Source organism: Bipolaris sorokiniana (genome assembly GCF_000338995.1).
Source record: "Bipolaris sorokiniana ND90Pr unplaced genomic scaffold COCSAscaffold_7, whole genome shotgun sequence".
NCBI classification, from domain to species: domain Eukaryota; kingdom Fungi; phylum Ascomycota; class Dothideomycetes; order Pleosporales; family Pleosporaceae; genus Bipolaris; species Bipolaris sorokiniana.
The window spans coordinates 990,883-1,018,437 of NW_006911901.1; the positions used below are offsets into that span (position 1 = coordinate 990,883).

The 27,555-nt window shown below is 51.6% G+C and overlaps 6 protein-coding genes across 6 annotated transcripts; 3 read left to right on the plus strand and 3 right to left on the minus strand.

Moving 5' to 3' along the window:
- Nucleotides 1–1,133: 1,133 nt before the first annotated feature.
- COCSADRAFT_26460 (uncharacterized protein) lies at nucleotides 1,134–2,016 on the plus strand (the record flags this gene model as incomplete). Its single annotated transcript, XM_007701529.1, has 5 exons — nucleotides 1,134–1,160; nucleotides 1,240–1,369; nucleotides 1,455–1,524; nucleotides 1,591–1,692; nucleotides 1,848–2,016. 5 exons carry the CDS (start codon nucleotides 1,134–1,136, stop codon nucleotides 2,014–2,016), a joined length of 498 nt encoding a protein of 165 aa, XP_007699719.1.
- Nucleotides 2,017–7,884: 5,868 nt separating this feature from the next.
- Nucleotides 7,885–9,734, plus strand: COCSADRAFT_142645 (uncharacterized protein; the record flags this gene model as incomplete). Its single annotated transcript, XM_007701940.1, has 4 exons — nucleotides 7,885–8,260; nucleotides 8,345–8,855; nucleotides 9,230–9,504; nucleotides 9,553–9,734. The coding sequence occupies exons 1-4, from the start codon at nucleotides 8,053–8,055 to the stop codon at nucleotides 9,732–9,734; spliced, it is 1,176 nt and encodes a 391-aa protein (XP_007700130.1). The 5' UTR covers nucleotides 7,885–8,052.
- Nucleotides 9,735–10,758: 1,024 nt separating this feature from the next.
- On the minus strand, nucleotides 10,759–13,611 carry COCSADRAFT_323605 (uncharacterized protein). Its single transcript, XM_007701941.1, has 6 exons — nucleotides 12,926–13,611; nucleotides 12,276–12,872; nucleotides 12,113–12,224; nucleotides 11,290–12,062; nucleotides 10,995–11,217; nucleotides 10,759–10,916 (listed from the first exon to the last, which is right to left on the minus strand). The coding sequence occupies exons 1-6, from the start codon at nucleotides 13,448–13,450 to the stop codon at nucleotides 10,822–10,824; spliced, it is 2,325 nt and encodes a 774-aa protein (XP_007700131.1). The 5' UTR covers nucleotides 13,451–13,611; the 3' UTR covers nucleotides 10,759–10,821.
- Nucleotides 13,612–14,935: 1,324 nt separating this feature from the next.
- On the minus strand, nucleotides 14,936–21,373 carry COCSADRAFT_199692 (uncharacterized protein; the record flags this gene model as incomplete). Its single annotated transcript, XM_007701942.1, has 7 exons — nucleotides 20,075–21,373; nucleotides 20,037–20,040; nucleotides 16,632–19,707; nucleotides 16,576–16,579; nucleotides 15,507–15,621; nucleotides 15,101–15,430; nucleotides 14,936–15,025 (listed from the first exon to the last, which is right to left on the minus strand). The coding sequence occupies exons 1-7, from the start codon at nucleotides 21,064–21,066 to the stop codon at nucleotides 14,936–14,938; spliced, it is 4,611 nt and encodes a 1,536-aa protein (XP_007700132.1). The 5' UTR covers nucleotides 21,067–21,373.
- Nucleotides 21,374–21,658: 285 nt separating this feature from the next.
- On the plus strand, nucleotides 21,659–22,937 carry COCSADRAFT_199693 (uncharacterized protein). The gene is made up of 4 exons (XM_007701943.1): nucleotides 21,659–21,957; nucleotides 22,016–22,189; nucleotides 22,245–22,313; nucleotides 22,375–22,937. The coding sequence occupies exons 1-4, from the start codon at nucleotides 21,801–21,803 to the stop codon at nucleotides 22,698–22,700; spliced, it is 726 nt and encodes a 241-aa protein (XP_007700133.1). The 5' UTR covers nucleotides 21,659–21,800; the 3' UTR covers nucleotides 22,701–22,937.
- A 2,684-nt stretch (nucleotides 22,938–25,621) lies between these two features.
- Nucleotides 25,622–26,226, minus strand: COCSADRAFT_89835 (uncharacterized protein; the record flags this gene model as incomplete). The annotated part of the gene is made up of 3 exons (XM_007701944.1): nucleotides 25,622–25,821; nucleotides 25,898–26,099; nucleotides 26,146–26,226. 3 exons carry the CDS (start codon nucleotides 26,224–26,226, stop codon nucleotides 25,622–25,624), a joined length of 483 nt encoding a protein of 160 aa, XP_007700134.1.
- Nucleotides 26,227–27,555: the final 1,329 nt, after the last annotated feature.

Sequence of the window (27,555 nt, forward strand, 5' to 3'; positions counted from 1 at the left end):
AGCCACTGTGCGGCAGTTCCGAAGCCTCCCCAAACTTGATTCCTTGCACCGTCAGCTTCACCATCAGCCTCAGCCTCAAACTCAAACTCCCAGGTTTATTTACTGATCGTGACATAAGGCCTCCCAGATTTACGCCGGGAACTCAAACTTCCGGGCACCTATCGCACTCTCCGACTCACCTGCGCCTGGCTCACTAACACAACAACTTCAAACTGGTACGTTCAGCTGGCGGTCATTATGCTGTGAACCCGTATAGTGAAACTTGGCCGATAGGTGCTCGTCTCTGATCTCTTCAGCCACGATTGTTTTTGACTTGAGAAATACTAGACTATAGTCAATAAGGCTCCATTTTGCATCCAGGTGTCGATGAATATCGAATATACAACGAATGAGCACTCAATACAAAAGCTTGGCATCTGATTCGTGAGTGTCAAAAGTATGGAACCATCATGACGGCGCGTGAGCTTGGATCTGCCGGCCCGCCAGGTCCATGATCGACTCATCCTTGTCTATAGACCACAGTCTGACGATAGCATCTCTGTTTGACGCCGGAAAGGGCCATTCGTACCAATGAAGAAGCCTATCAACTCACCAGGAGCGTGGCCGTTCCCATGGATCTCATTGCACGGATGTCTGTAGGCGATGAAGCTGACCATTTTTGTCTTAAGAAGATTATTATCTTACTGAATACCTCCATACTTACCTTGCCTAGTTAGCCCCATCATCCTGGGCTGTGGGATTTGGGAGCATTTTGTGGCTTCATGGCCATGTGGCTTTGGTCAAACAGAAGGGTCCTTTGCTCTTGTTTGTGGAGGCTTTCCGAATCTATCTTGTTACAGCTGAACTTCCATACAGCAAGATACCAGCCTCGGGCGTCATCAGATTGAAGGTAAAAGGCTGGGTACAGCTTTATATAATGAATTCATTTTCCCATTCCAAATGCATGACTCAAAGCAGGAATAGCACTATCTAAGAACTCGACATATATTTTCCTCAAGAACTCCATATCGCTCATCGGATACTACCTTCTGAAAACTTGTATGCGGAATCTGTTCACACACTCAACCGATACCGAACTACAAGAATTCAACAGCCCACCAGCTCGTACATACTACGTGCCAGAGTTTTTCGCAATGTCCTCAACTCAAAGGATCACAAATGTACGTTATCATTCTCCCCAAACGTCATTTATAACCTGCTTCGTAATATCATTCTTCTCATACATCTAACATCACCCAGGCAGAGAAAGAGAAATACATTCAGGCCTTGCGAGCCCACCGAGTGAACACGATAGTCGAACTCCGCCGCATCGAAAAAGCTTTCGCAGTCCTCGGTACCTCCGACTGCAGCGAAGCCATGACATCAGCATGTAAGCCAGCAAATGCACCTCGCACCTCCCCATCCAATCTCTCAACTGCATCATAAAATTAATATCAACTTTCTTTAATCCTCAGGGTCCTACTACGTCGACTCCCACAGCCTCCTAACCGAACTTCGTGGCTTGACTCGAAACTATCCATTCAGGTAACTCCTCCAAACATGTATTTCCAAAAAAACTCCCAAGACTAATCAGAGATATAAAAACTACAGCTCAGACTGCCTCGACGAAGCCAAACGCCGCGTCTACACCGACCCAGCCAGTAACCGCTCCTGGAACCTATGTTGGCTCGTCTTGAGTAAGATACAAGCAGAGTACGTCCCTCTATCTCCTTCTTCTCTTCTCTTTTCTCTCCCTATTCACCCTCTCTCTCGTCCTTTCCATCCATCCCTTCCACCTCATCTCCCCCATTCACTTCGTTCCTCAAGTATGTGAACCCGGGAACCGACTACCTTGCTAACTGAAGAAGTCAACTCATCCCGTACTACGCGCGCTACCAGGCTTCGCAGCCGGCCATGTGGGCGGGCCATGCACCGACGGCAGAGCAGGTTACGCAGTTGACGGAGGCGTTTGTGAATGAGTGGAATTGGGCGGTTGCGCAGATGTTGAGGCATTGGGTGCAGCCGCCTGCGAGGTGAGGTGGGTTTGAGGAGAGGGGAAAGTGGGGCGATGATAGATGAGGGTTTGGGGGAAATGGTGTTGTAGGCATTTTTCTTTGCTTTTTCTCTCGGCGGTGAATGAGAGGGTTGGAGTTTCTTGGGTGTTTTCTGAGCATAGAAGGGTTGGAGTTTTGGTTTGTTGTGGTCGTTCTTTTGTGGAAAGTTGATTGGTATTAGATTTCCTTTTTTTTCTCTAAATTTTGATCGAGCTGGCTCTTTTTCCCCTGTCTACGATGTGTTGTTGCGCCTGTTTTACATGTGTTTTTTGCTCATCTTTGAATATCTCTTGTATGCATAGCTAGCGCTGATCTCGCATAGTACTTGCTTCCTACTACGGTTTGTTTGTCAAAAGAATTTCAGGCCCAATATATGAGATACAGAAGAGTTGTTTACCGAGAAAAAAGCAATTTCATCATGAAAAATTAATGATAGTCGTGGCTATGTTCAGCAGAGGGTTTGTGAGGTGTAAAGGCTGCTCTCATTCTGTTGCATATTGATTCCTATCTCTTGGTTCAACATAGTCGCGAGATAGTACACAAACCTTTGAGTCGCTGGAAAGCTCGATAGCGCCGTATCTCTCTGCTCGGCACGAATATGAATCATGCTCGGCCATGCGTCCAGTCGCGCAATACACTTTACTTTCTCGCCTTTCAGATGCGAAAGGGATATCTCACTTTGATCTACATCCTGCTCTGCTTACCACCTTCCGCCACCGTTGCGCCATATATCGCTCGATTGCGCGTCGATACACGTCTCTTTTGCACCTCCTGATACGGGCAAATATCTGCGCCGAAGCAGTCAGTTGACGCGCGGCTAGCGCCATAAGCAGCGGGATTCTGTACTGTTTCTGGAAATGCTGGGCAGCGCAGTGCAGCCGGTGAAAGATGGATGCCTGTCAGGTAAGCTCCTTAGTGTCTAGTAGGCATCAATGAGAATGCGGGCGAGCAGCCTCGCTTACGCCCTATCTCTCCTTTCTTATCCCCGAACCCTCGTATGACTTGTCATTCTATTTTGTTTACTCGGCGAATGGAAATGCCCTATGAGGATGGATTTTTAGGCGCCCTCTCTATTTCCGTTCTTTGTTTCCTCCTGTGTGGGGGTACGGTTGGGGTACCCGGTGGGGCGCACTGTTGGGTTCGCACTTATCATTTCGAGCTTCTGTATACTGTTACATCTAAAAAAAATGCTTTGCGACATGGGTCTATGCGGAACCCCTGCGAGGACTTCGAGGATCGTTGCAAAGTGCGAGGATTATGTTCGAAATGCACTAGTTAGGTTAGGGCGCTGGCGAATATGGTCAAGAAGTGAGATAACCATGTCATTCCGGGTAGCATAGGACCGCATGTGTGCGTTTCGGATCTCTTGGAATCTCTTGGTCGGCGATACATATGCTGGTGAGGTAAAGGTTGACTCAGGGTACGGTAGGGGGCGGGCGCAGACGAGGATGACAGGAATTGACAGTGAAGGAGACTTTCCAGATATGCACGCGTTTATAAAACAACACTTCTACACTGATCATACTTAGTACAGGTATTGCGCCGCTAGTTTGGTGTGTTAATGGAGTTTGGTAGGGAGAGTTGACATGACTCGTGACATTACATCGTCAACCACATAAGCAAGTATTATCATGAGAGCGTCTTTAGTGGGTACCATTTTTTATCCTAGCAGACTTACATGTAATCATCCGTGATATAATGCCAATCCTGGTGAATTTCTGGAGTAATGTCGAACATGCGCATGAGCATATTAGCACGGTACAGTTTCCTAAATAAATGTCAGCCATAGTCATACGCCCACATGTACCCACTTTTTTACCCTCTCTTATTCAAAATTGAATAGGTGTTTTCCCAGTTTGCTCTCCTAAGCTCAAGCGGTAACAATCAAGCCGGATGAAAGAGGGCCAACGAGCCGTGCCATTTGTCCTTCTTTGATGTAAACTAATATATACCGCCTAGAGTTCGGATAGTTGCACAGACGCCTGGTTGTAAGACTTACGGGCCTGTAAGTATTAGCCCCTGGTCTTTTTTCGGTTACCATAAACGAGTTATTCTGGCCGATAGAAGCTTGGTCGAGACTGATTTCCCCCACTCAAGCTTGGTAATAAATAAGTGGGCTCGAGATGCAGCCGCGACAGGCCAGCTTAGATTGGAACTTGCAGGCCTGCAAATGACATGGAATAGAGCCGAGACGAGCTGACATAGACAAGTATAGATTTAAGTAGCGCAAAACCTAAAGATGTGAAATTGAAAAGAGAGCCGAACTTGATGATCATAGTTAGCGGTAATGCGGATTGTGCTCCGCCTCTATTCATTGGAAAGCACATGTGCGACTCCATGCACCTATACACACACTAATTGTATCCACGCAGTTGCTCTATGCAAGCAGGAAATTAGGCTGGACCTAAAGTTGACAACAAGTCATCCGGCGTGTCAGAGTAAGGAGGGCCTTAAGGCGCGCATACGAAAAGAGCATGAAGGGGGCAAGACGCGCATTTCCCTACGGAGTCACGCTGCGCAGGAGTGAGGATTAGACCAACCTGTTTGGATGCGTTCCCGCCTGACGGCAGTCTTGAGCAGTTCCCCTAGTCTGCCCATGACTAAGTGGACACAGCGCGGCTAACCCTGCAATGTGTGTGACGTGCATTAGGGAATCGCTTACCCGGACCGCCAGACGGGCTGATAGCATGACATCACAAAACTGTCGCGGATATGGACAAGAAGCCGTCGCAACCACTCGAGGTACGCCTAGAGCCTAACTCGACCAACTCTTGTCTTTGTTTTTGATTGCATGTAGCGGCTTCCACCAGGTGGCGCTGTGTGCAGTCCTTTTGGCGGATGCATATATCTCTTTTTCCAGCACCCCTGTCCCCAATCTTGTGTTTCACTCCAGGTTTTGCTCACCGATCAGCATCTGTGGCGTCCCGAAGCCCTTAGGATCAGACGTCCTTGCCATAACGCTGGGTCGTTGTAGTCACCCATTATCGGGGCCATTGTCTGTACCTCATCAGACCCCTCCCCAAGGAGGACGCGGTGGCGGCGGCGGCATCATCCGAAGGATTTCGGCGTGTATACATAGACGCACCTCACTGGACATGTACAGTGGCCACGTTTGCAGGCCCAGGAGCCACTGATGGACTGCCATTGATTGTATTTTGTTCTTTTGAACAGAGCGTTGCTACTACATCAAACCACAATTGCGTTGGCAGCGTAAGAAGAAGAAGATTGCTATCTTTTGTTTGTGCAGCTAACAGTAACGATAACGCCATGCCAGCTTTGTCTACGCACACTGCACCCCCTAGCATCTACCTTGAACACCACACCACAGTTTAAACCGAAGAAAATACAGGGGCAATCTCAACCTGTGCCACACGCGTCAACACGGCAGAGCCCACAAAGCAACGATGCCATCAGCTTTGTCGAGATGGGCGATCTTGGCCGATCCACTGCGCGATATCTTAAGCGCGCTGTTCATCTGTTCGGAAATACTTCGCCGATTACGCGCGGGTTCTTAACCTCGGACTTTGGTCATCCTGACATGCGTCTTCTTCTCAACTCAAAATCAGGGATGAACTTTCATCCAGTCTTTGAGCAGTTTCCCAAGCTCGACAAGACTCCACCCACTGGGCTGATATTGCAGATGATAGTCTCAACAGGACTGCATTAGCAGATTCAGTCGTTATCATGATGTTCTAAGGATCGATCGAGAGTAGCTACTCGCGAGCACGGCTGGGTCTGGAGCGCCACCAAGGCTCCAACAATCTGCCTTGCCATCACTTTGTCCACCAGCTACCGGCAAGGCGCTTGCTTTCCTCGCGTGTACATGCCATGTGGATTCGCACCCATTGCCCAACTCGGTTACATATCCGCTTGCAGACGTCCTCGATCGTATGCTTGGTGCCGACTTATCCTAAAGGTGCCATGGCGTAGCGAGAGCCAACTGAAGCGATGCAGCCGATGTACTCCAACTGGGCCCATAAGGCTGAGTATGAAAAAGACAGTGCCTAGTGGCGAACCAGTGGTTGTGATGCGACTGGGGATGGGCCGCCTGGCTGCATTGTCCTGCAAGAGCCATGTTTGCTATCATACTCTGTGTGGATGTCCAGCTGATCATTCATGCAGTGCCGAAGCGATATGCAGCCAATCCTTCCTAGCAAGGCATGTCATGAGGCTATGCTGTAGGTGGTGCCCTAGCAATGCATGGTGGAGAAGGCTCTCCTCGAGACGTTTTAGCCTTGGAACGTATGCTTGTGACAAGCGAACGGGCCGGGAGCAAACCTGACACTCCCGTATCAGTCAAAACGAAGTTGCATTTGGCGGTGAGCTGCATGTCGATGCACAATCACATTGCAGCAACTTCCCACATTCGCGGTAACTGTCATCGCATCCGCTGATAATGGGTTGGCGCCGATACTGGCAAGAAGTAGCCGCGCCCTTGGCTATCAAGGATAGCTATACGAATGCTACTCGTATTGTGACTATCTGAAATAGGTTGCTTGCTTGCGCAGGGAGACACGATGCCAGCATGAGTCGCCACAAGAAGTACAAGTGGGGAGGGGGTGTGAACAGCTATGGCATTAACTGGCGCACACCAATCGGATAGCCACCACCCTAGTGAGCTGAACCGTCGGCGGTTCATTTTGAACATTTGGCCCAATGATTCTCCATGTGCGTAGCCCCTGGTAGCTCTGCAGCTCAACGGGGTCGCAGATGAGTGGATCCGAAGCATCTCACAGTTGAGATGACATAGCACGGGCCATAACTGCCCATGCAGTCCGAAGGCACATCATCACGTTATTTTATGTTGAGTAAGTCTCGGCAAAACTATGGGTCTGGTAAGAAGTGCTAATCGGGGTGCTCAGCCGCTGATATTCCGCCTTTCATGTACCATGAAGGCCCTTTCTCGGCAGCGACGGATGTAGGCTGTTGTAGCGAGCTGTAAGTATGTACAGACAAAAAGGCTGAACGGGGTCTCAAGACAACGAATGCTCGCACTTTCTTTTCTTGATCACATGCGGACGTTTACCGACTTGCAAATAGGAGAAGCAGGTCCCGTGAAGCTTCGGAACTTACCGTATGATTCGACTGCATGCGAAGGATTTGAGCGAATGGTGTCTACTCGCACAATTCCCACAGCGGTAAGCGCGGTGATATTAGGCTGATGCGAATGTGATCGAACCTATTTTTGCGATCTGCGGTGCTCCTAAAAGGGTCTTATACGTACCTACTGGACCCGGATCGTCGATGACTCGCGACAATTGCCCGAGCAGAGGTACATATGTGAGTAAGTACAAGTTCTAGCGAGGATATGCTCACTAGGACGCGGCCCTTTAATTAGTACAAGATGCTTCGGCCTACAGCGGGACCAGGGTGGCAACCACGGAGCCACATGGCTTCCCGAAGGAAGCTCTGCCGCAAGCGAGAGCAGTCAATGCGGTGGGCAGACGTTGGTCAAGGGCAGGCGACCACTTGCCTCCATACGGCAAGGTTTCGATACGTTCCGCTGCCTTAACCATAGTTTTGGACCCGAGTGGTAGGGGTCCATTTGAGTATTTCTTCTTTGCCACGTCTGACCCGCAGCCATTAGCATGACTGGCGTCGGGTCACAAGCAATCCAGAAAAGATACACCCAGGATTCTTTCTTGTCGCACGAGCCTAGTCATGTGTGTTGGCGCTGATTTCAATTAATGGTCGGGCTCAATCTAATGTAAGCCTTGCCTTGTAAGGCGGGTCTGTCAGCTCTAAATTCACACCGGCACTCCGCATTGCCATCCACACCCTGACAAGGGCAACTAGTGATCACTGGATACACATCTCTCACAGTGGGTTGCATCAATGGCAGCCAAGTATATAAAGGTCCTTTGCAGGCACACTGTTGAGTTACACTACCTGCCCATTTTTTATACTAACTATCAGAGAATTCCCTCGGTACTAAACGTATACATATACTTTTGAGCAACGCCCAGAACACTTTCAGTAGACAGTCCCCCAATTTTCCTGAAGCCACTTTTAGTCGACCATGTTGTCGCCACCCCTCAGTACAAGGTCTTCCTTTGAGAGCCTACACAGCAATACTTCGTCAGTCCTCAGTTCACCAGATAGGCTTCCGCCAGCAGTAAATGGGCCTATGGTATGGCAAGGGAAAGAGCTTGATCCATCGGAATATGTTGTAAGATTGAGTGAGGGTGAGATTCGAGATGTCAGAGCCGCCATTATAAAATTTAAGCGTAAGATTTGCCACAACCAATCTCCCTCATTCCCCGAGGTTACCGATGGTTTCGGAATGTAAACTAAAAGTTTCCCTATTTCAGTCACCGGACTCTCACGCAGCGACATCAGCCCAGAAACATTCGATCTTGGCAACGCACAACTAGCAAACAAACTGTCGTCGCTAAGCAAACGTATCCACCACGGCCGGGGCCTCGCCGTATTGCGAGGTCTAGACACAGCCTACTTTAATGACGAAGAAGCGGTTATTGCATTTGCAGGCATATGCTCGTACATTTGCCCAGAGCGAGCTACGGATTCATACGCCAACCAAACCTTGAGCCACGTACTGGACGCAACCAAGAAGCCTGTTCCGGTAGAATGCAGAGGCATAGGGCTCGCAGGCTCAAAAGTTACTTCTGCCATGGACTTCCACAGCGATCGCTTTTCTGGAGATGTGCTTGCTCTATATGTTCGTAACGACGGGGGGCCTAACGCTGGCGGCGAGCAATTTGTCGCTAGTTTTGCCCGGATTTACAATGAACTGCTGGAAACAGATCCAGAGGTTCTGGAGACGTTGGCAGAGCCAAACTGGCCATTTGAGCTGAAGCAAAAGTGAGTCTTCTTTCCATCTCCCTCTACTGGTTCAAATGAGGCTATTTCTTCCGCCCATGCAACTAGATGACCGCATACTTATTATTTCCCTTGTCTATTCTCCACATCTTTAGCCTACACGTTTTTCCCTTGTACCTTCCTCTTTTTTCTCCATCTCACCCCCTCTTTCTTGTGTCTTTGTTTCCTGGAAAAAGGCATCCACAACCAAAATTCTCCAAGTTCCCCAATGGAGGAAATTCCCCCTTCTGAGCCCAACAAAGGAAGAGGAGGCAAACCGTAGTAAGAGAAGGGAAGGAAGGAAAGAAAGAAAGAAAGAAAGGGAGATAACGTCCGCTTTGCTTTCGGCCAGACAAAAACTAACAACCTTGACCCAGAAACGGGGCAGCCTACCTGTCATACGGCCCCATTCTCTTCTTCTCGTTAAACGGAATGCCCATATGCCAACTCGTCAAGGCCCCGCTGCTCGGGACGCCCAGTCTCCCTCGCGCCGCGCACCTGCCCTCGCTCAACCCGCAACAGCTCCACGCCCTCGCCGCCGTCGAACGGCTAGCCCGTGAATACAGCCACCAACTGTGCCGCCGCCAGGGCGACATTCAACTAGTGCACAATCTGTCCATCATGCACGCTCGGTCCGCGTACGGCAGTAGTAGTAGCACCACCAGCGGTACTAGTCGCCGCAGCACCACCAGCACGCAAGACGCACAGAGTTCGCGCCACTTGCTGCGCATGTTCGTGCGCGACCCCGCCTGTGCGTGGGAGAAGCCTCGCTGGGCCGCCACGTCCTTTGACGATCCCTTTGAAAAGGGTCGACCGCAGAATCTGCCCGTCTATGATATGGATCCTTGGCGCATCATTAGTGGCCGTGAAAGCCATGGCTAGGTTTCCCACCTTCCCCCCCCCCCCACCCCCTCCCTTCCTACCGCCATTGTGGATGCCATTTCTCCCTCTCTCTTGTTTTTTCATTATTTGTACTTAACTATTACGTTTTGTTACGGTCCCGGTACGGATACATTACGTACGTACGTACACATACATATGTATGGCACCCATACACGTACATATGGGTGTATGTCTATGTACATGCTATAATATTTTTTGGAGGGGGGGGGGGGCAAAAAAGGCTAGCCATGCGCGAGTAAGGGCTATTACTACTGTGCCTAGCCATGTCCTTTCTAGTCTACCTTGCGACTTACCCGCATGACGTGCAGCAGGGGACCTGTGTGTGCGCATATGTAGGTGCTTGCACTCACATGTGTGGTGCACGGTCAAAGAGAGGAGGTGTGTGTGTGGGCTGGCTCGAGGGATGGATATGGTTTTGCGGCCAGTGAAAAAACTTTGTTTCTGGGGCTATCGACTGGAAGGGAGGAGGGGGGGGCGATGGGTTGGGGCGTGGTCGATCATGAGGTCTCGCACTCGCTTTTCCCTGTCCTTCCCAACGTTTCATTTCATTTCATTTCTTTTTTCTTCGACACCACATGTCTCACGCAATGCATGCCGGAATGGGTGGGTTACGGGAAACGGCATGTCGGGCATGTATAGAGCTTTGCGGCATACGATCGACATTACCATGTTGGCGGCACCACCGGCCCCCCTTATCGTCATTTTTTTTGGTCCTCTCGGCCTCAATTTCCTTTTGCTTCAATACTTGGCATTCTTTTTCATTTTATTTCTCAATCTGTTCAAACTAGACTATACGGGCTGTGATAGACCTACCGAACTCATGGAATCCACACACGACTTTGCTTCCCTTGTTTCAGTTTTCCCTTTCCTGTATCCTGTTCCCTGTCGCGCTCAACAAAAAAATTCGGGCAAATCCGCATGGGCGATAGCAATCTTTTGATTGAACAGCGGGGCTCGCTGAATGCATGTACGAGGTTTTCATGGCTCATCCTCGGCACATGACTGGGTATCAAAAAAACAAATGGACTTGAAATGGCTGAAGCGGGAAGAAAGGAAGATGACCCGCTCAAGCTCCGGCCTCCTTGAAGAGCTTAACAATCCATTCACTCGAAGTCGACCAATGAGCCGTTGCAAAACCTGTAAGTGGAGGCTGGAAGCGGTCTAAAAAAAAAGAGGGGACAGGTTAACACCGATAGTTGCAGCAGTGGGGGAAAAAGGAGGGGGTCAACCAGTACTTACCAGGATTGCTTCGATCGAACAAGTTGGCAATGGACGTGACATACTGGAACCCTTCTGCGTCAATGTGACCGCGTTCGCGCAGTTCATTTGGGTTATCACGCGCTAATTTGAACGGCGAATACCCCCTAAGAATGCAACGCCAATGGTATAGAAGCACAGGGAAGGCGAATTCCCACTTTTTGATCTGCGTTGTGACGACGTTGCTAACTTGGTTCTCAAGCAACTAATGGCCGAGTTAGTAAAAAGGAAACAAAAGCGAGAAAAAGCAGCGTGCTATCGATAGCGGACAACTTACAGTGCCGTTTTTTGACTTGATATAGTCTTGAGCACCATGGTGAATGTATTCGAGATTCCAGAAGATGACATAAAATGTCAAGAACAGTTCGTACCAGGGCTTGATCTTGGGCTTAAAGATTAATGCAGCCAGTTCCTTGACGAAGAGCTTCTCTAGCTTTCGGAGGTACTTGACGGCAGCAACATCCATCTGGTGAGTGATTGCACCAGGGAGTGGACGATCGCATGACCCTCGATCGTATGCTTCATAGTCGCTATGGCCGAGCCTTGAGTAGTCGTATTCACGTATCCCAGGGATATTGGGGGAGAAGACGGAGCCATAGCCCTGAGAAACCACGGAGAGACACTGGAGGCGCATTGCTAGATCGAGAGCCTTGCTTCCGGTCACTCGACGCATGCGTATCACTTCTTGATAGGTACTGTAGGCGATTTCGTCGCGACTGATGCGAGCAAAGATCCACTCTTCAATAGCAGGCTGAAGGCTGGAAAAGTATCGTTCCACAGCCACGACAAGGTTCGCGGTATCGTACACCGCGTACGCTGGCTGTTCGACAGTAGGCACCTGTCCCTCTCTGTTGGACCAAACAGACGTGGCAACGTCGAGTGGACCACGCTTCGGGCTATAAGGGCGAAAGGCGATGCGCAACGGCTGCGCGTTGGGTATGGGACCATAGCCGGGAAGGTTCCAGATGATTTCCATTTCGTACAATTGACTGTTGTATATCCAGTCGTAGCCAAGGAACTCGGCCTCTTCCTGGTGCTCACGGCCATTGCCTGTTACACGGTCAGCAGTTGATCATGCCTGGCTAGCCGTGGAAACATACAGCGACGGATGAGGCTCGTGTCTTCGAGGTGTTCTCTGTAGCACGGCTCACGAAAGGACCTGGCGTGACCGGTGATTTTTTCGCACTTTTCACACGGATCGCCCTCATCACACTAGATTTTTATTAGTCTTGCGAAAGTATACATGAAAAGGCGCACACGTACACCAGACTTGTAGAACCTGCAACGAACGCAAATGCGCTTAGTCTTGCGCATGGTGTGCGTCTTCTCCCTCTGTCTCTCTTGAAGTGGGCCTTTTCGCCTGGACACCTTGAGTTTCTCCTGCCGCTCGACAAAGGACGAAGGCACCTTGGCAGCCTTCTTCTTGGGTGGTGGTCTATGGCGCGCCAGCATCTGCGCTGCAGTCCGTTCCATGTGCTCTACAGGGGCATGGTGTTGGGCATAGAGTTGATGGTCCGCGGGCACTTCTGTGACAGGCCATTCTGGTGCTATGTTGGAGGGTCGCTCATAGACAGCAGAGGCACTTTGGGGTTCGGCCGGCTCAACCATGGGCCATGGGGTAGTGGAGGTGGTGCTGTCATGCCTCGTTACTGGCAGGCTGGCTGCAATGGGGTCACTAGTATGGTCTGGATACTGGCTGTGGTGCGCCCAGGCGGCAGCAGCATGGTGCAAAGGAGGCTGCTGTTCATGGCTTGTGTGCAGCAAGATGGCCTGGGGGAGCGAATGCGATGGCAGTGGGACTGGGGGCAGCTTTTGGACATGATTCGAGTATGGTGGGTCTGCCGTTGTGGCGGGGGTCTCCTGGGCATTCTCAGCTACGATTGTAAAACACAGCAGACGTGGTGTGCACTTACTGGGGAAATGTGCAACGGATGGAAATGGTCGTGAGCAGCCAGCGGCAGGGGAGGAGCCGGGGTTAGGGCAGGCTGGTGTTGGTGCTGCTGGTGCTGCTGGTAGTGGCGGGAAACGGCAGGCAGCTGGTGGTGCGGGAGCGGCGCGCTCCCATCGCCATGACAGTACGAGACGGAAGGGCGGTCCGTATACGACTCGTCGGACTGGTGCTGGTGCTGGTCTTGGTGGTGTTGCTGCCACTCATGGGGCGCTTGTGGTCTAACATAGCCAGTCGCCCACGCTGACGGGGCCTGTAGACTAGCGGAGTCGACTCCGGGCTGTGGGTAGTGGAGAAATGCGGCCGGTGATGGGCCGACTGGGTACGAGTCGTGGGCAGCAGCAGCAGTCGCGGCGGCGGCGGCGACAGCGGCAGCGTCGTGTTGCCAGGTTGCCAGTCCCCCCAGGGCATCGTGGGCGGCGCCGGGATAGTCGTGGAAGTGTGAGGGGGTTTGGGCGGCACTCCTGTACTGCGGGCTGGTGGCCGACATGGAGGGCTTGGGTCGGAGAGAGAGCGTGGCGGCTTCGACTTCAGGAGAGGTGTCGCTCGCTCGCCTGGAAGTGCTGGGTGGAATGCGTCGAGCAGGGCAGGACGGCTGCCTGAGCCATAAAAACGGAGCTTACGCGGTAGATCGTCGCTCGCAAAAGGCGACGGCAGCAAAGGCTTAAAGGAGTCTCCCACGGCGGCAGGCCGAGAACCTTGGGACCGCACGGCTGCTGGGTGTCAGTGCCATGCATGCATACTTTAGTTGCCGTTAGGGCTGCATCTCCCCGCAAACCCGCTGGGTCTAGGGGACCGCCCAAGCACTGCCTCCGAGGAGCGTTGTCTAAGATTCGCGCCGACGCCGTTGCTGCTTAGTGCCTGGTGATGATTTTGATCGTTGCTGATGGTGTTGTTGTGGTTGTTGGCTGCTCCGTCTGAGCGTCGACATGGCCGTATTCCCCATGGGCCAAAACAAAGCTCGCCAAGCCCATCACCAACCCCCCCCCCCTCCCACTACCACCACCCGCCCATGTGCCTCGACCCGCCCATGTGCCTCGACCCCAACGAATCACCCCGGCCTTGCATTTGCAACCTTTTGTCCAGTCCTACGCGTCACGGTCACGGAGAAGAGCGCAAAAGGATCCCCTATCATGTCCCGTTGAGTATCCACCCTGGCTCATCGTGCAGCCGTAGTTTCAAAGCCTGATTCTAGGAACGCCTCTTTTTACGTCACACGCTGATTAAGACTCTACTATGTCCGCAATATACCACCATCATCACCAAAAAAAGGATCCTGGGTGCCTTAGGCAGTCGTGCCATTTCATGTGCCCAAGATCTCTCGAGGCCACTCATGTGAGCGCCGAGCTGACAAAATGATGTCACAACCGTCTGAGATGGTGCCAGCCCTGCGCCCAAATATCTCCTGAGGCTACAGCAATGACGAGCATCATAAGCTCCTCAAAATCGGTGTGAGACATGCTTGGCGATCTGCAGCCCCGTTGGAATCTAGCCGGCTCAGGGTACAGAAACACGTGGTGGTAGTGTGCTCTCGACTTTGGTCCATCCCATCTTTCATACATGATCGGTACCGAGCTTTGTATCAGAATGCCGTTTAATGCAGGACAGACGTAAGCACAGGCTTATTCCGAACCCTGAACCAAAAAACAAGAAACTGGACCTTGCATGTGTATACACTTGTTGAACCACTGTATCGACATGTACTAGGATAGTGAATACACATGCCATGTTAGTGGGAATAAGAAAAATCGGGAGCAGGTACTCCCATCTGCCTACAATCATTCTGGACATATTGGAGTGAGAGAGGGTACCAAACTAGCTTTTCGCTGGCAGAGTTCTAAAAATGTGAAGGCTGGGCAAAGAGGGTATACACCATAATTATACTATCCAAGGGAACATTGCATGGTCAATACCAATAGTTCTTGATTATAAAAAAAACATGAAATCAAAAGCCACCTCTCAACCAGTGTGATGCTCATGATTTACTCTTCTTCGGCTTGGGCTTTGCTGTCTTCTTTCCTTCCTCTTTTTCACTCTTGTCACCATCATCATTATCGTCATACGTCTTCCTCTTCCCACTCGCCACTCTCGCCGATCTCCTCGTTCCCTCCGTCCTCTCTTTCCCCTTTCCCTTCAACACTTTCGTGTCCTCTTTATTTGCTCCAGCACTCTTTGTGTCCTTTGCGCTTCCAGTCTTCTTTGCCCCAGTATTAGCCTTTGCCTTTGGTTTCTGCGCGCTTGGAGGCGCATCATCTTCATCATCCTTGTTCTCCTCATCTTGTGTGGACTCTCCCTCTTTCTCTTCGTCTCCTTTCCCCTCATCTTTCCCCTCATCCTTTTCCTTCTCTTCAGCCTTTTTCTTTGCTGGAGACTTCTCCTGCGGCACACCTTTTTTAGGCTCGTTCTTGCTCCCAGCTTCATTCTCGTATCCGCCTCCTTTCTTCTCATACTCTTTTGCTAATTTGCTCGCCTAAAATCCGTATCAGCATTCGAACAAACACCATCAATGGAAAAAGACAAGAAATAAGTAAGAAAAAAAGACTAACCTTCCACGCACTCCACTCTCCCATCCCCCCACCATCCTTATTCGTCTCCTGCTTAACTTCCTCCTTGACCTTCTCCCTCAACTTGGGATCCGTCGGTTTACCTTTAGAAGACGGCCTAGCCACACTGTCAGTACAAGAAAAGAACAAGGAAAAGAAACCCCCTCCCATCCTCGCACAAAAATGCACACACCCGCTCCATGGCAGCGCCATTGCACCGTCACCCCGCCAACCTTCTCCCTCGCACCAAACCTCACATACATTTTCTTCATATAAGCCTCCAACGCCCTTTCGTCTCCGTCTCTGTATATATTCTCAAGTACACAATTTTTTCTTTTAGAGAAAAAAAAAAGGTACGCGATGCGTTTGCGAGTTTGTCTTTGTTGTTGACGATTACTAAATGTTTCCAAGATCAAGAACAAAAATCACAAGACAAAGTACCAACCTCCGGGGCACACCACCTTCTTATTCTAACACCTCCCCTCCCTCCCCAACTCGCGCACGTCCTCCGCCTTCTAGCCTCTCGAAACTCTAATCCTCCATATGATGCACCTCTCGCCCAGAAAATAACCCCCAAAAAAACCAAAAAAAAACAAGGTCCTGCAGCCTATTTCCCTCTGGGGTACAGGATAAAACTATGACATCACGACTTTACTTGGGCGTTTTAGCGGGCATTTGTGTATATGCGTCATGCGTCCTCGGAAGCCAACGACTGGGAGTGGTTGGGTTAGGGGGAGTACTAGGAGGGAGGCTGGGGTGCATTGGCGTTGGCGTTTGGGGAAGGTTGTGTGACGTGAGTAGCGTGGTGGGTAGGTTCCGGGGACAGAGAAAAGAGAGAGTATAACGAGATAGTAGGCTGTAGAGGAGAGGGTAATATTGTTGTTTGTGAGGAAAAGAGACTACGTAGGTACGCGGACTAAAGAGTTTCGCTACTAGTAACTTTGTTATTTTGCTTATTTCGTATACACCACACTACTACTACAACACCAATCCTCCACCCACAAAGAAACTTGGACAACAAAGAATATGAATACTACCGGCCCCAACCGCATCCCTACCTCTCATCACTAACCTTCCTAATAGTCCCATACCTCGCCTTTCCCCCATTCCTCGTCTCATCGCGCAAACTCCTCTCCATCTTCTCCTCCTCTCGCTTAAACCTCTTCTCTGCATCTTGGATAATGCTCACAGCCTCATCCATGATATCGCTCCCCGCGCGCCAGGACCTCAGCACCACGCCTTGCTCACCTAGCACGTGCTCCGCATGAGCCCATCGCTGGCGCCAGAGGATTTCCTTCTTAGTCCCGTATTGCTGCTGGTCGCCGCCCGGTCCCGCAAGTGTACTTCCCGTGCTAGTACGATTGATAGCTTGGCGTGGGGCTGCGGTGGAAAAGGGTTGGGAGGTTTGCGATGAGGTTGTTTGCGGGCGCGCGTGGTACGGTATTGAGGGTGCGTGCTGCCATGCTGAAGAGGCTTTGGAGCCCACATACGACGCGGCGTTTGCGGCAGTGTCACGGTTTCCGCGTCGGGGTGGCGGAGGAGGTGGACCCTTTCGAACACCGCTGACTTCTAGAGTTGATGCATTTGAGCTGGGCGCTTCTGTCGATCTCAATGCAGGTAGGTTGTTGTAGACGGACCATAGCTTGTCGCGAGCCATACCGGCATAGGTTTGCTGATCTTCTGGTACCGGGCTCTGATGGGTCATGGTTGGCTTGGGGCCTACCGGAGGTTTTGGAGGTCCTGATGTGTTGACGGCTGTTGAGGACACTCGGGGCTTTGGTGGCTGTGGCTTTGCGCCAGAAGGAGGTGGTTTGAACGGTGCGGATTCGCTCGTAGGGCTTCTCAATGCGATAGGCTTTTTAGGAAGCGGGGGCGCGGACTTCATTGCATTCGACACAACTGAGGAAGAATGTTTCTCATTGTCGGCTCTTATTTCCGAGTTGAATCTTCTCAATGCAGGCGACTCATCCACATCGTCATCCGACGACAGATCTATCAAGTTTGGTGCCGATCTTTGCGCGGAGGATTTCCTTTCCGGCAACTTTGGTTGTCTATCGTGATCCAGCTCTGGAAAGAGTGAGCGGGGACGTTTGTCATTCTCCGCATCCATGTCACGCAGTGACGCTGCAATTGCAGCCTTGAGTTCGGGATCGTGTTCTTCAGAAAAGGATCGAGCCTTACTTGAGGCGGCCGAGTTGTCTCCACCGGCAGCTTGCACTGGTGGCGGAGACGTAGAGCGGCTCCCTGAAGTAGGACCCGTCGAAGGGTCAAAGAATCCCGGGTTATCTGTTGTGGTGACGTCGCGGATGAACACTGCAACGACTCTTCCTGGGTTCTCGAGGACGAAATCGGTGTATACCTCAAGATCAGCCTCGCCACTATCTCCGATCAAAATAAAGTTGCGCTCTGGAAAGTCCCTAGCAATCTTATCGAGCGTAACCTTCTTCCTCTCGGCAACGGGCTCAAAGATTCCCTGTAGCATACCGCTATACTGTTTTAAATGGAACGAGCCTGGCGGCAGTCCAGCTAACGAAAAGTATTTTGAGATGACCGGATACAGCTGCCAGGGAGAGTTAGAAACGTAATGGAATTTTACTCCCATTTCTGCCATCTTATTGTACCACTCTCTAACGCCGTCGATGGTGAGATCAAGAAGATCGCGAATGAAAACGTTGCGGAAGATTTCACGGGCGCCACTACCAATAGCAGAGTGCTTAATTGTGTCGTCAATGTCGCTTATGACGCTGATACCCTGTGAAGCGGTGACAATGACTTCTTCCGTTGCCGAGAGTCTGTCTGATGCTAGGATGCGTACGTGAGTAGGCACGAAATCCAACGCTGCGCTTATACTAAAGTGTCCTGCGGCGTCTGTATACACTGTCCGCTGCTTTGAGATGGTTTCATTGTAGAAAAAGACACTTATGGGCGTGTTAGCCATGGGTATGGCAAGAAAGTGTCGCAATCGAGCCATGAGCCGGGCGTTGGCCTCGGCAAGCTCTGCCGGGCTCATTTCAGAAGGCTGGTTCCAGGAGCCGCGTTTTTGCAAAGGCTTGATACTAGCCTCACTCCGCATGGAATCCTGCGATGTCTTGTGGGCCAACTGATAGACTCTGTCATTACCGGGTCGCATGCTGTTGCCACTTTCCGTCCGGTACAGATCGATGTCATCGTTTTGCGGAGCAGGCCTCTCACTGTAAGCACCGCGTGCAGCAGCCCTCGCCTTGCTCTCGCCTCTACGCAGGATCTCCTCGGCTTCTTTAGCAGCAATTGCTTCGTCTCGCTGGGCGTCGCGTGTATGGGCTCTTTCACGATAGTCGTGGCCTTGTGGGCTTGTATCTCGACTGCTCTCTGCAGATGAGCCAGATGCTTGTGCAGGCGCCTGAACACCAACAAGCTGGCGTGCAAGGCCAATGAAGAGCCTCTGTTTCCTTGACATTGGCCCATTGTGTGGTGAGTATATCCAGCCACGGACATCGACGTCTACCACCGCATTATCGTCCTCGTAGTTGTTCCACTGCTCTTTCCAGAAGTCGGCATCTCCCGTGTTATTCGATTCGTGTGAATTACTCCCTTGGCCGCCAGTTTCTTGCATTGCTGTTGCTTGTGCTTCTGGCTTCCTCTTGACGTGTCTTCGGGCATAGCTAGGGAACAGAACCATCTCCTCACGTCCGCTCCTTACGACGGCTGCATCGGGAAATCCTCCGGGTGTATCATCCTCATAATCGTATTGTGCCTCTCTATTGCTCCAGTTTGAGGCATATTGTTGCGTGTATGTCTGCCTGAGCTCGTTGGCCGCCTTGAGATAGCCGGCCAGCTTTCGTCGCCGCGACCCCGGCTCCCGTGCTTCATAGCTCTCTTGGTACGACATTGCGGGCTTACTCAATGTCTTTTCGCCTGAATTCTTCGCTATCTGCTGTCGCCGTGCCCTTGCTGCATCTTCGAGGTAACTACTGCCAGCCAGGCGTCGGGTGAAGCCTCGCAGGCGCTGGGCAATGCTCGGCTTGCCCCGGAGTCTGAGAGACTGGCGATAGACTAGGTATCTGTATATACGTGCCTGGGCACGGTGCTTGAGCGAAGGAAATGTCTCGTGGCGGAGTTTGGAGAGATGAATGCGCGCGCGGGCTCGCGTCCGAGGGAAAAGGAAGCAGAGGATGAAGTCGCGGCCGTGGGCAGAGGGCTTACGGCGAAAGGGCAAATTGGGCATCTACCGGCAGCTGACTCAACGGCTGTGACCAGCCTGTATATGTCAAGGTCGGGTTGATACGTGCAGCGCTGCTGGTAACGCGCGCCGCATCTTCTAGGCGTTGCTGCCGCTCCAATTAGAGCACGACGTCATTTGTGGAGGTGCATGGCGATCGTGTGGTTCAGCCCCGTTTACGCAGCCACACCCAATATATGCAAAACTCAGGGACGACCAGTGTCTTTTCTGTCAGACGTTGCACAAAGGAGGATACAGCTATTTGATGACTGTGGCAACAAAATGGTACATATCACTAGGAATCACGTATTATGTTCCACAGAGATTGCTAGTACAAGGCTACTGGTACAGTCTATGGACTGGGCTTTGTTACGGCTTTGCCAGAGCGACATCTATAGCCCGTGTAACATTTGGCACATCCTTCTGCAGCGCAGCAACAATCTCTTTCCACACCCTCGTTCTGAGCTCATTCATCTCAGGGCCTTGCAGACATGGTGGGATCGGTTGAATCTTGTCGCTCTTCCAAAATCTTCCGTGGACCTTCTCCCCCTGTACCGTCCCGCTCAACACTGTGTTCGCCCCTACGGGCGGTGTTCGCATAAACAAGAAATAGAACAGAAAAGCTAGAATATGAATACCCGGGAAGAAATGATCCCGGCCAATGTCTGTTTGGACCCAGCCCGGACAGACGCTCGTCACGATTACGTCGCCGGAGGAGATCTCGTCGGCAAGCTTCGTGGCAGCGTACATGAGGAAGGCTTTGGAAAAGCTATACTGGCTTTGCGCTTTGCGCTGCTCTCGCTTGTTATAATGGTCGAGCACGCTGGGTTCCTGGCGGACTTCCGGTGGAACTACGGCCTTCTGGTGGAGACCGGAATTGACAAACTCAAGAACTGAAATCCTACCCGTGTACTGCTTTGATTGTTTTAGCTTAGGTAGGAGCAGGATAGCCAAGAGTGTTGTAGAGAGAGTGTTGGTTTGTATGTCCTCTTCCCAGCCATATTGTGACTGATGGTAATCGACTCGCCAAACTCCAGCATTCAGAACAACTATATCGAGGTGCTCGAGTTCGTTTGCATGATTCGCAAAGGCTTCGACACTGTCGTACGACATCATGTCAAGTTTCCAGACCTCGAGTTGGCCCTTCCGCCCAAGCCGAGCTTCTAAATCAGCCCGGGTTGACTCTCCCTTTGCTAAATCTCGTGCTCCAATGATCACCTTGGCCGCCCCCAGTCTCGCAAACTTTAAAACTGCCTCTTTACCAATGCCGGATGTCGCACCAGTGACAATGATGTTTCTTCCAGAGAAATCCTCGTGCACCTCTTTTGGCGAGTTGAGCCATTTTTCCTTAAATACGTTGATCATGGCAGCTGTGTTTGGTATGGATGAAAGAGCAGCGAGTGCAAACCGTCAAGATACGTGACTTGATATATAATCGCAGTGAACAGGCGAGAAATATAGTGTGAAAAAGAAAAGAATAGTAGACACTTAAATGAAGCGCTGCCGTCAATGATGCGGCGTTACTCGGCTCCGATTCGTCCGCTATGACCTGGTACAGTCCTGGTCTCGACCAGGCGATAGTGGTGGTTAGACATACAAGAAGGGAGCATTATGACTGAACAGCTGAATACTCGGTCAAATGCTTACTATCCAGTCTTGTGCAAACTTTGGCTTTTTTGGGATAGTACATTAAACTTTATTGATGGTCAATTGTGGATTGAATTGGAGCATGAGTAGCGAGAGGCGTTCTTTTTGTTCTTTTGAGGGCATCAGCAGGTTGATCTATGGGACGATCAGCGAGTATGTAGAGAACCAAAGAAAACAAGACACAGAAGCCAGTTCCGTGCAGAGGGACAGACGACTCGAGCAGCAAGAGTCGCATCTCCTGGTGCGATGACTAGCGCGAGCTTGGCATACGCGAACCGTTGGCGATTTCGGGCATCCTCAACTACGTAAACAGCCAAGGTGAGAACACACAAAGCAACATTACAACACCTCGCCATGATAGCGCCCTACCAATCGCCCCCTCGCAACTGCTAAGCAAATCACTACAAGAACACCACCACCTTTGCTGCAATTGAGCAATCTTCTCCCCCGCCATGGCCTTCAACAACCAACAGCAGCCGCCCAGAGGCCCCGCGGCCGCTGGAGGTAACCCGGACTTCAACGCCATGCTCCAGCGCTCCATGCAGGCGCCGGGCAGCCAACTGCAGCCGCAAATCTCCGAGCTTCCTCGCGGGCCGTCGCCTGGTATGGGTGAGGTTGATCCGCCCTCGAAATATTGCATGGCGCAATACTAATGCAACTACCGCAGGCTACGAGGGCGTATACAGTGCCACACCACCACCCCAGCTGTCGCAGCAACAACAACCACATGGCCCCAACGTGCTCGGCGGAGCGCGTGGCGGTCTTCCGCAGCCGATACTCCCCGTCGACCTACCACCGCAGGCCTTCTTGACGTCGGCTATGCTGCTAGACATGGTGGACAGTATGCGCACACTTTTGTATGGCGTACTCTAGAACAGCATGTTGACACTGTACAGAGAAGGTTGATGTATTGCTCCGCGACGAGAAAGAGTATATTGGCATCCTACGTTCCTACGACCAGTTCGGTATGTCTGCGTGTACCAGCCTGCTGCTTTCCAAACCCATATCAGCTAATCATGCACTTAGCAAACCTTGTTCTCACAGAATGCTACGAGCGAATAGCAGCACGCAACCCCGACGTAACACCTTCCTCTGACCCCTCGGTTCCCCGATGGCTGATAAACGATGTCAAGCTCCCCGGCGTCATGACTGTACGAGGCGAGAATGTCACCATATGCGCGACCGTTGATCTCGACCGGGAAGAGCATCCCAGGGGCGCCAAGTTCGCAGAGGAGGATCAAGTGAGGGCGTTGGCAGCATCACAAAAAGCAGAGAGGAAGGAGATAGACTCACGGCGAGCAAAAGCCCTGAGGCAAGCAGGCATTGAGCCCGGGTTTGGTATGCAAGGATGATCAGTAGGATTGAGTCTTGTAAGCATAAAAAAAGGGAAGGGAAAAACATGTCGATCATGAAATGGATAAGTGGTAGGCTCAAAAGCCCTGGATAGCTACGTTGGCTGGTTACAATATCAATGATACCAGGACGCCATGTCCACCTGCGATGAAGCAACACTCCTGATTTCTTGGCTCCGCTATTGAGGCATTTCAGGCATACAAACACTGTCTCCACATGATCGTCAATAGTACTTGTCCATGTTCAAATAGCGGAGCTCTATGAGTGAACCTTGTCTTGAACATGTGAAGTAATGTGATTGACGCACACCGTATCAAATATGTATCTGCTGATTTGCAGTAGTCTCTAGTGGTGGTCAAGAGAGAGGAGCATAGAAAAACAAATCATACACGTCTTCTCCAGACGGCGTCGGAAAGCGGGGTTGAATTTGGCAGTATGCTGTACGTGATCAGGGTCTGAGCAACCCCCACCCTTTCTCAGCTTCCGCGCCTTTCCATACGAACCTAGTATAGCTGTTATGTACGGTTGTGAGCATGGAGAGCACCGAGTAAGCGCTTTCATAGCACGGGTGGAGGCTTATCAAGCTAATCGACACCGACTTTTGGTGACCGCAGCAGGTATCAGCAAGCTCCCCAACGCGACACCCACAGCTAAGTGGTTATAGAAGTCAGACCGGCATGCCTCCTTGTGTAACTGCAGTTCTCATCGAAGCGGAGCGGGTATCGCGTCTCGAGTGGGACATGTAGTGGGGGTGGTGGGAAGCGAGTAAGCGCCTATGGTGAATTGCTTTTGTGTAGAGAGGTACAAGGTCCGTTCCGTAGCCGGTTCACCATGCGGTCCGTCGCAAAGTGAGTCTAGAGAGGTATAAGGTCGGGGCGGCGGATTGCGTCGTGTTACCCAAGGCGCCTGGCTTAGCATTCTATGCAAGTTGGCGGCTTCTACTTACTGTTAAGTGCTGGTAAGTTTCATTCCACTAATGCACGTAATTGCCGCTTCCGAGCAACGACACCCGTCGGGCAGCTGCATCGAATCCTGTCAAAGCGCTCAATGATGTCTGTATGTTATCAGCAGGCATCGTGCGAACTTACGAAATGGATATGGTACAGTGTGGGAGCATGTCGTCGTCGCCCTCGACTTGCTGGGGAGGAGCAGCTATGACCATACAGCTTCAAGCCATCTCCCCAAGCCCTGGGTGGCAGCTCAAGAGAGTGAGAGACCACGAACAGATTCTTTTATCCCATCAAAAGCTATTGACCAGCTTCGATATGCCTGATACAATTCAGGCAAGGCTATCTTGCCACATTGGGCTTCTCCAAGAGTGTAGAAACGGTGTCGGCGGACCGCGGAGGTCACATCCGAGGTGACGCGTGCTTGGGGACGAGCGATTCGAGAGTCTAGTAAGGCTCCGTGCAAGCAAGACTGATGAAAAGCTGGATGAGTTTGGAGTGTACGATGCAGATAAGCCGAACAGCACATGATGACATGGTCGGCAGCCGCGCCCGGAATACTTGCTTCATTCCAACTGACCTCGCATGACGGCAAAATACAAAGGACGCGTTGAAATTGGGTGAGCAGGACGCATGCAATGCATCTGTCGAAGGAGCCTGCGACGTACAAGAGTTTGATATCAGAGGGTGCGGGTGTGGCAGCCGTAACGACATGGATGAGGGGAGTACTAATTGCTAGGGTACCATACTTTCGAGGAAGGCGCGCTGGACTGGTCCTTCTTCTTCACCACCATCCTTTCGTCACTCTACTTTTACCATCAGCTTTTCATCTTGCCCATCAGTTTGCGGAGTACCAAGGCGTTGAGCCATCTCCATCGCTACCCATGTTTGCATAGGCAGACACGCATCTCCATCCTCCAGCCCAATCAGCCCTACCCGACACTTTGCAACAACCCGACGGAAGCCGTTCGACATGAGTCCGCGTCAATTCTTGCAGGCTCCAGGCTTTTATTGGGAGATCAAACGAGGCTTCCAGCTTACACTGTCGTTGGGTCTACCGATCAGGCATTGGACAATTGCTCGACTTGATGGATTTTTTTGGACGTGCTAACACGTTCGGCGAACTCAACTGGCGGGAGTGACCTCCCAACTTCTTAGTGGACGACTAAGTCACAATGGATGCGCCGTTCGATATGTTGCCTCAAGCTGCGTCGTGGAAGATTGCACCGCCTACACACACCACTCCCATGTGGTCCACAGCCCCTGACTTACGAACATGCCAGCCTAGCACGAGCCTTGGATAAGAAAAAAAAAGACATGTCCATCTGTCAGCAATGAGAGAAGGTTGTAAGGAGACAGCACGGAAAATGAATCAAGGGCAAAATTGAGAAATGTACGAGACACGGCTTTGCACCGCGATTATTCCGACTCTTTCTATATTTGACCAGAGACACGATGCACAAAGACAGACAGCTACCACGCCAAGCGACAGCTGCATGTCGTGCACCAATCACCTACGGATAGCCATCATGAGAGGATTGAGAATCGTGGGAAAGCGTAGGCACACGAAGAAAGCGAGACATGTTGAAAGTATGCAAGAGTTGGGCCTAAAAGCGCAAACCCTGAGCACTGCCTCGGCTACGTACCAGGGCTTAACCACTCAGCAAGACGTCTGGCCCGCTCGGCGCAGCTGTTTCCAATTGTGCGGCTGTTCAAGGCCATGTTGGCTGGATATCTATAACCCCTGGGGCTTGTCGGAGCCTGGTGCGACGGCCTCAGCAAGAGTATCTCTGCAAAACTCATGACAATTCGTCTCCTCTTGGGGCGCTCGTCCGGGCTGGCCGGTTCGCTTTGTTCCCATCGGGCCACGTTGCTCCTGGGCTCAGGCTTGGACACCAAGCAGTCGAAAGTTCTGTTGTCGACCATTGAACACGCACTGTAAAAGACAGGATTCCTTCGGGGCTGCATAGGTTCTAAACATCTCGTATTGGATCGTATGGGCGAGTCTCGCTTGGCGAATACTCGGTTCGCTGTGGGCTCGAAGACTTTACGCTACCGTCTGAAGGTGCTTGGGCAGTGTGGACATGTATTGGCGAACCCGGTCCTGACCCTGAACTCGTACCTGGTATTCCTTGTAGCATGCTGCCTGCTTCTGTGCAGTCGTCGAGGTCAGCTAGAGTACGTTTGGACAGAGTTTGCCTACCTGCCCGCCAGCCCACATCTATAGGGAGAGTTGCGATTGCACGTACCGTACTTGCGTTGAATATCCCGGAGGAGTTGCGACACGCGCCATTTCAAAATAATCATCTCGACTGGCGGAATACCTTCAGCACTTAGTCGGGCATTGATCCTCTCCAGCATCTGTTCCTTTTCGTTCGCGGGGATGAGGATCCATCTTTTCCAGTCTGGATGCGCCTCAGCAAGCTGCCTCGCCTCGTCTTTTGTTATAAACTAGTAATATTAGCCCGGCTTACCCTTGCGACCAGAGCATACTCACGTAAAAACGGTCCCATTGCTCCTGGCTGTGGTTTGCAGCTGTTCGGGCCTCCTGGACCGTCGCATTTATCCGAATGCTCATAGTGACAGTACGGCCTGGGACAACGACGCCCAAAGCAATGCCAGCCAGTTTCTGGATTCACGGAAAGCAAGAGAAGCAGGAGATTTGAGGGCACCGCGGTTCACCCCCCGCTTCGTTCTAGCCTTGGCAGGACTTTGTTTTTGGAGAGGCTGAGGTGAGGAACTGTGACAGTGCTCGCAGGGCTCGGGCCAGAGAGAGTGTCGGAATCGGCGGTGGCTGAAATGCTTGTGCGTCATATCAACTGGCATCATTGGCAGGCAGCAGATTCAGGTAGGAACGGCAATTTCTCATGCCTTATTGCTTTTCTACCTCGTCATGCAAGAAGTGGCTTCTCGTGCAATATTGACCTGGTGGTGAGGCTTCGGACACAACCAGACCAGCTCCCGCCATCGAAATTGATGCCGTACGCCCACCACTTGAATGCCCAAGCACGGACATTCGGTAGCGTTCGGCAACACGATTGCTCAGTAGTTTCAAACTCGAGGGCGATTGCTATTCTGTTTGCGGCTGGTCATCACAGTCAGGAGTGGCACAAATACAACGCACGCCATCTTCTTCGAGCCGCATACAGCCCAAAGCAACCGATCCCGCACGGCCATGTCTGACCAACAAGGAGGCCATCCAGGAGGTGCCAGCATCCTTGTTCGCGAGCGCCCTCCGCCGCTGCCGAGCGCGGAAAATTCGATACTGTATGCGTTCGGCCGCTACCTGGTCGATCAACCGTGTGCGCGGACCCGGGGTCAGACTTGGAAGTCTAGGTCACATTTCCGGCCCTAACCGGCCCGAGCCTCAACGTGCAGCACGTCCCAGGGCCATCCTGGAGACAAGAATTCAGTGCGTCACAGACGACTATTGTGGTTGGAGTGCTTACTATCCAAGTTTCCCTGGACCATGCCCCAGAATCTAACTCTGAAACGTACCCTGGAGTGACGGCTTCCTGGCTCCGTCTAGTACCACCTCACGCTTCCTTTCATGGCCAGCATCAGGGCGATGCTGTGGGGCATAGCCGGCACGGCAACTTACACCGCGCGCTTTTGGCCTGTTTCACGCGCCAAATGCGCCACGACTCGCGTGGGTCTAGCACAGGCACAGGTAATCCCAGACTCGTGGTCATCGTCGTCACACTGCTGCCATTACTCTGGAGGCGCCACGCGACAGCACTAGACTCAGATCTTTGACATTTATGCAATGCTACTCAGTCAGCGCTGCCACGCACAACCAAGGCGCGCGTTGTACAGCATACGACTGCGTGCGCGATGTCCAGCAAACCGACGTGGACTGCATCATCGAGCGTGGGATTTCCTATATGGTCCATTCCGGATTGGCGCC

Coding starts and splice junctions, on each gene's coding strand:
- COCSADRAFT_323605 (XM_007701941.1), bottom strand. CDS start 13,450: ATGTCGGCCACCAGCCCGCAGTACAGGAGTGCCGCCCAAACCCCCTCA. Junction 12,225..12,275: donor GCAGGTTCTACAAGTCTGGT/GTACGTGTGCGC, acceptor ATAAAAATCTAG/TGTGATGAGGGCGATCCGTG. Junction 11,218..11,289: donor TCAAGTCAAAAAACGGCACT/GTAAGTTGTCCG, acceptor CTCGGCCATTAG/TTGCTTGAGAACCAAGTTAG.
- COCSADRAFT_199693 (XM_007701943.1), top strand. CDS start 21,801: ATGGCCTTCAACAACCAACAGCAGCCGCCCAGAGGCCCCGCGGCCGCT. Junction 22,190..22,244: donor GCTGCTAGACATGGTGGACA/GTATGCGCACAC, acceptor GACACTGTACAG/AGAAGGTTGATGTATTGCTC. Junction 22,314..22,374: donor ACGTTCCTACGACCAGTTCG/GTATGTCTGCGT, acceptor TCATGCACTTAG/CAAACCTTGTTCTCACAGAA.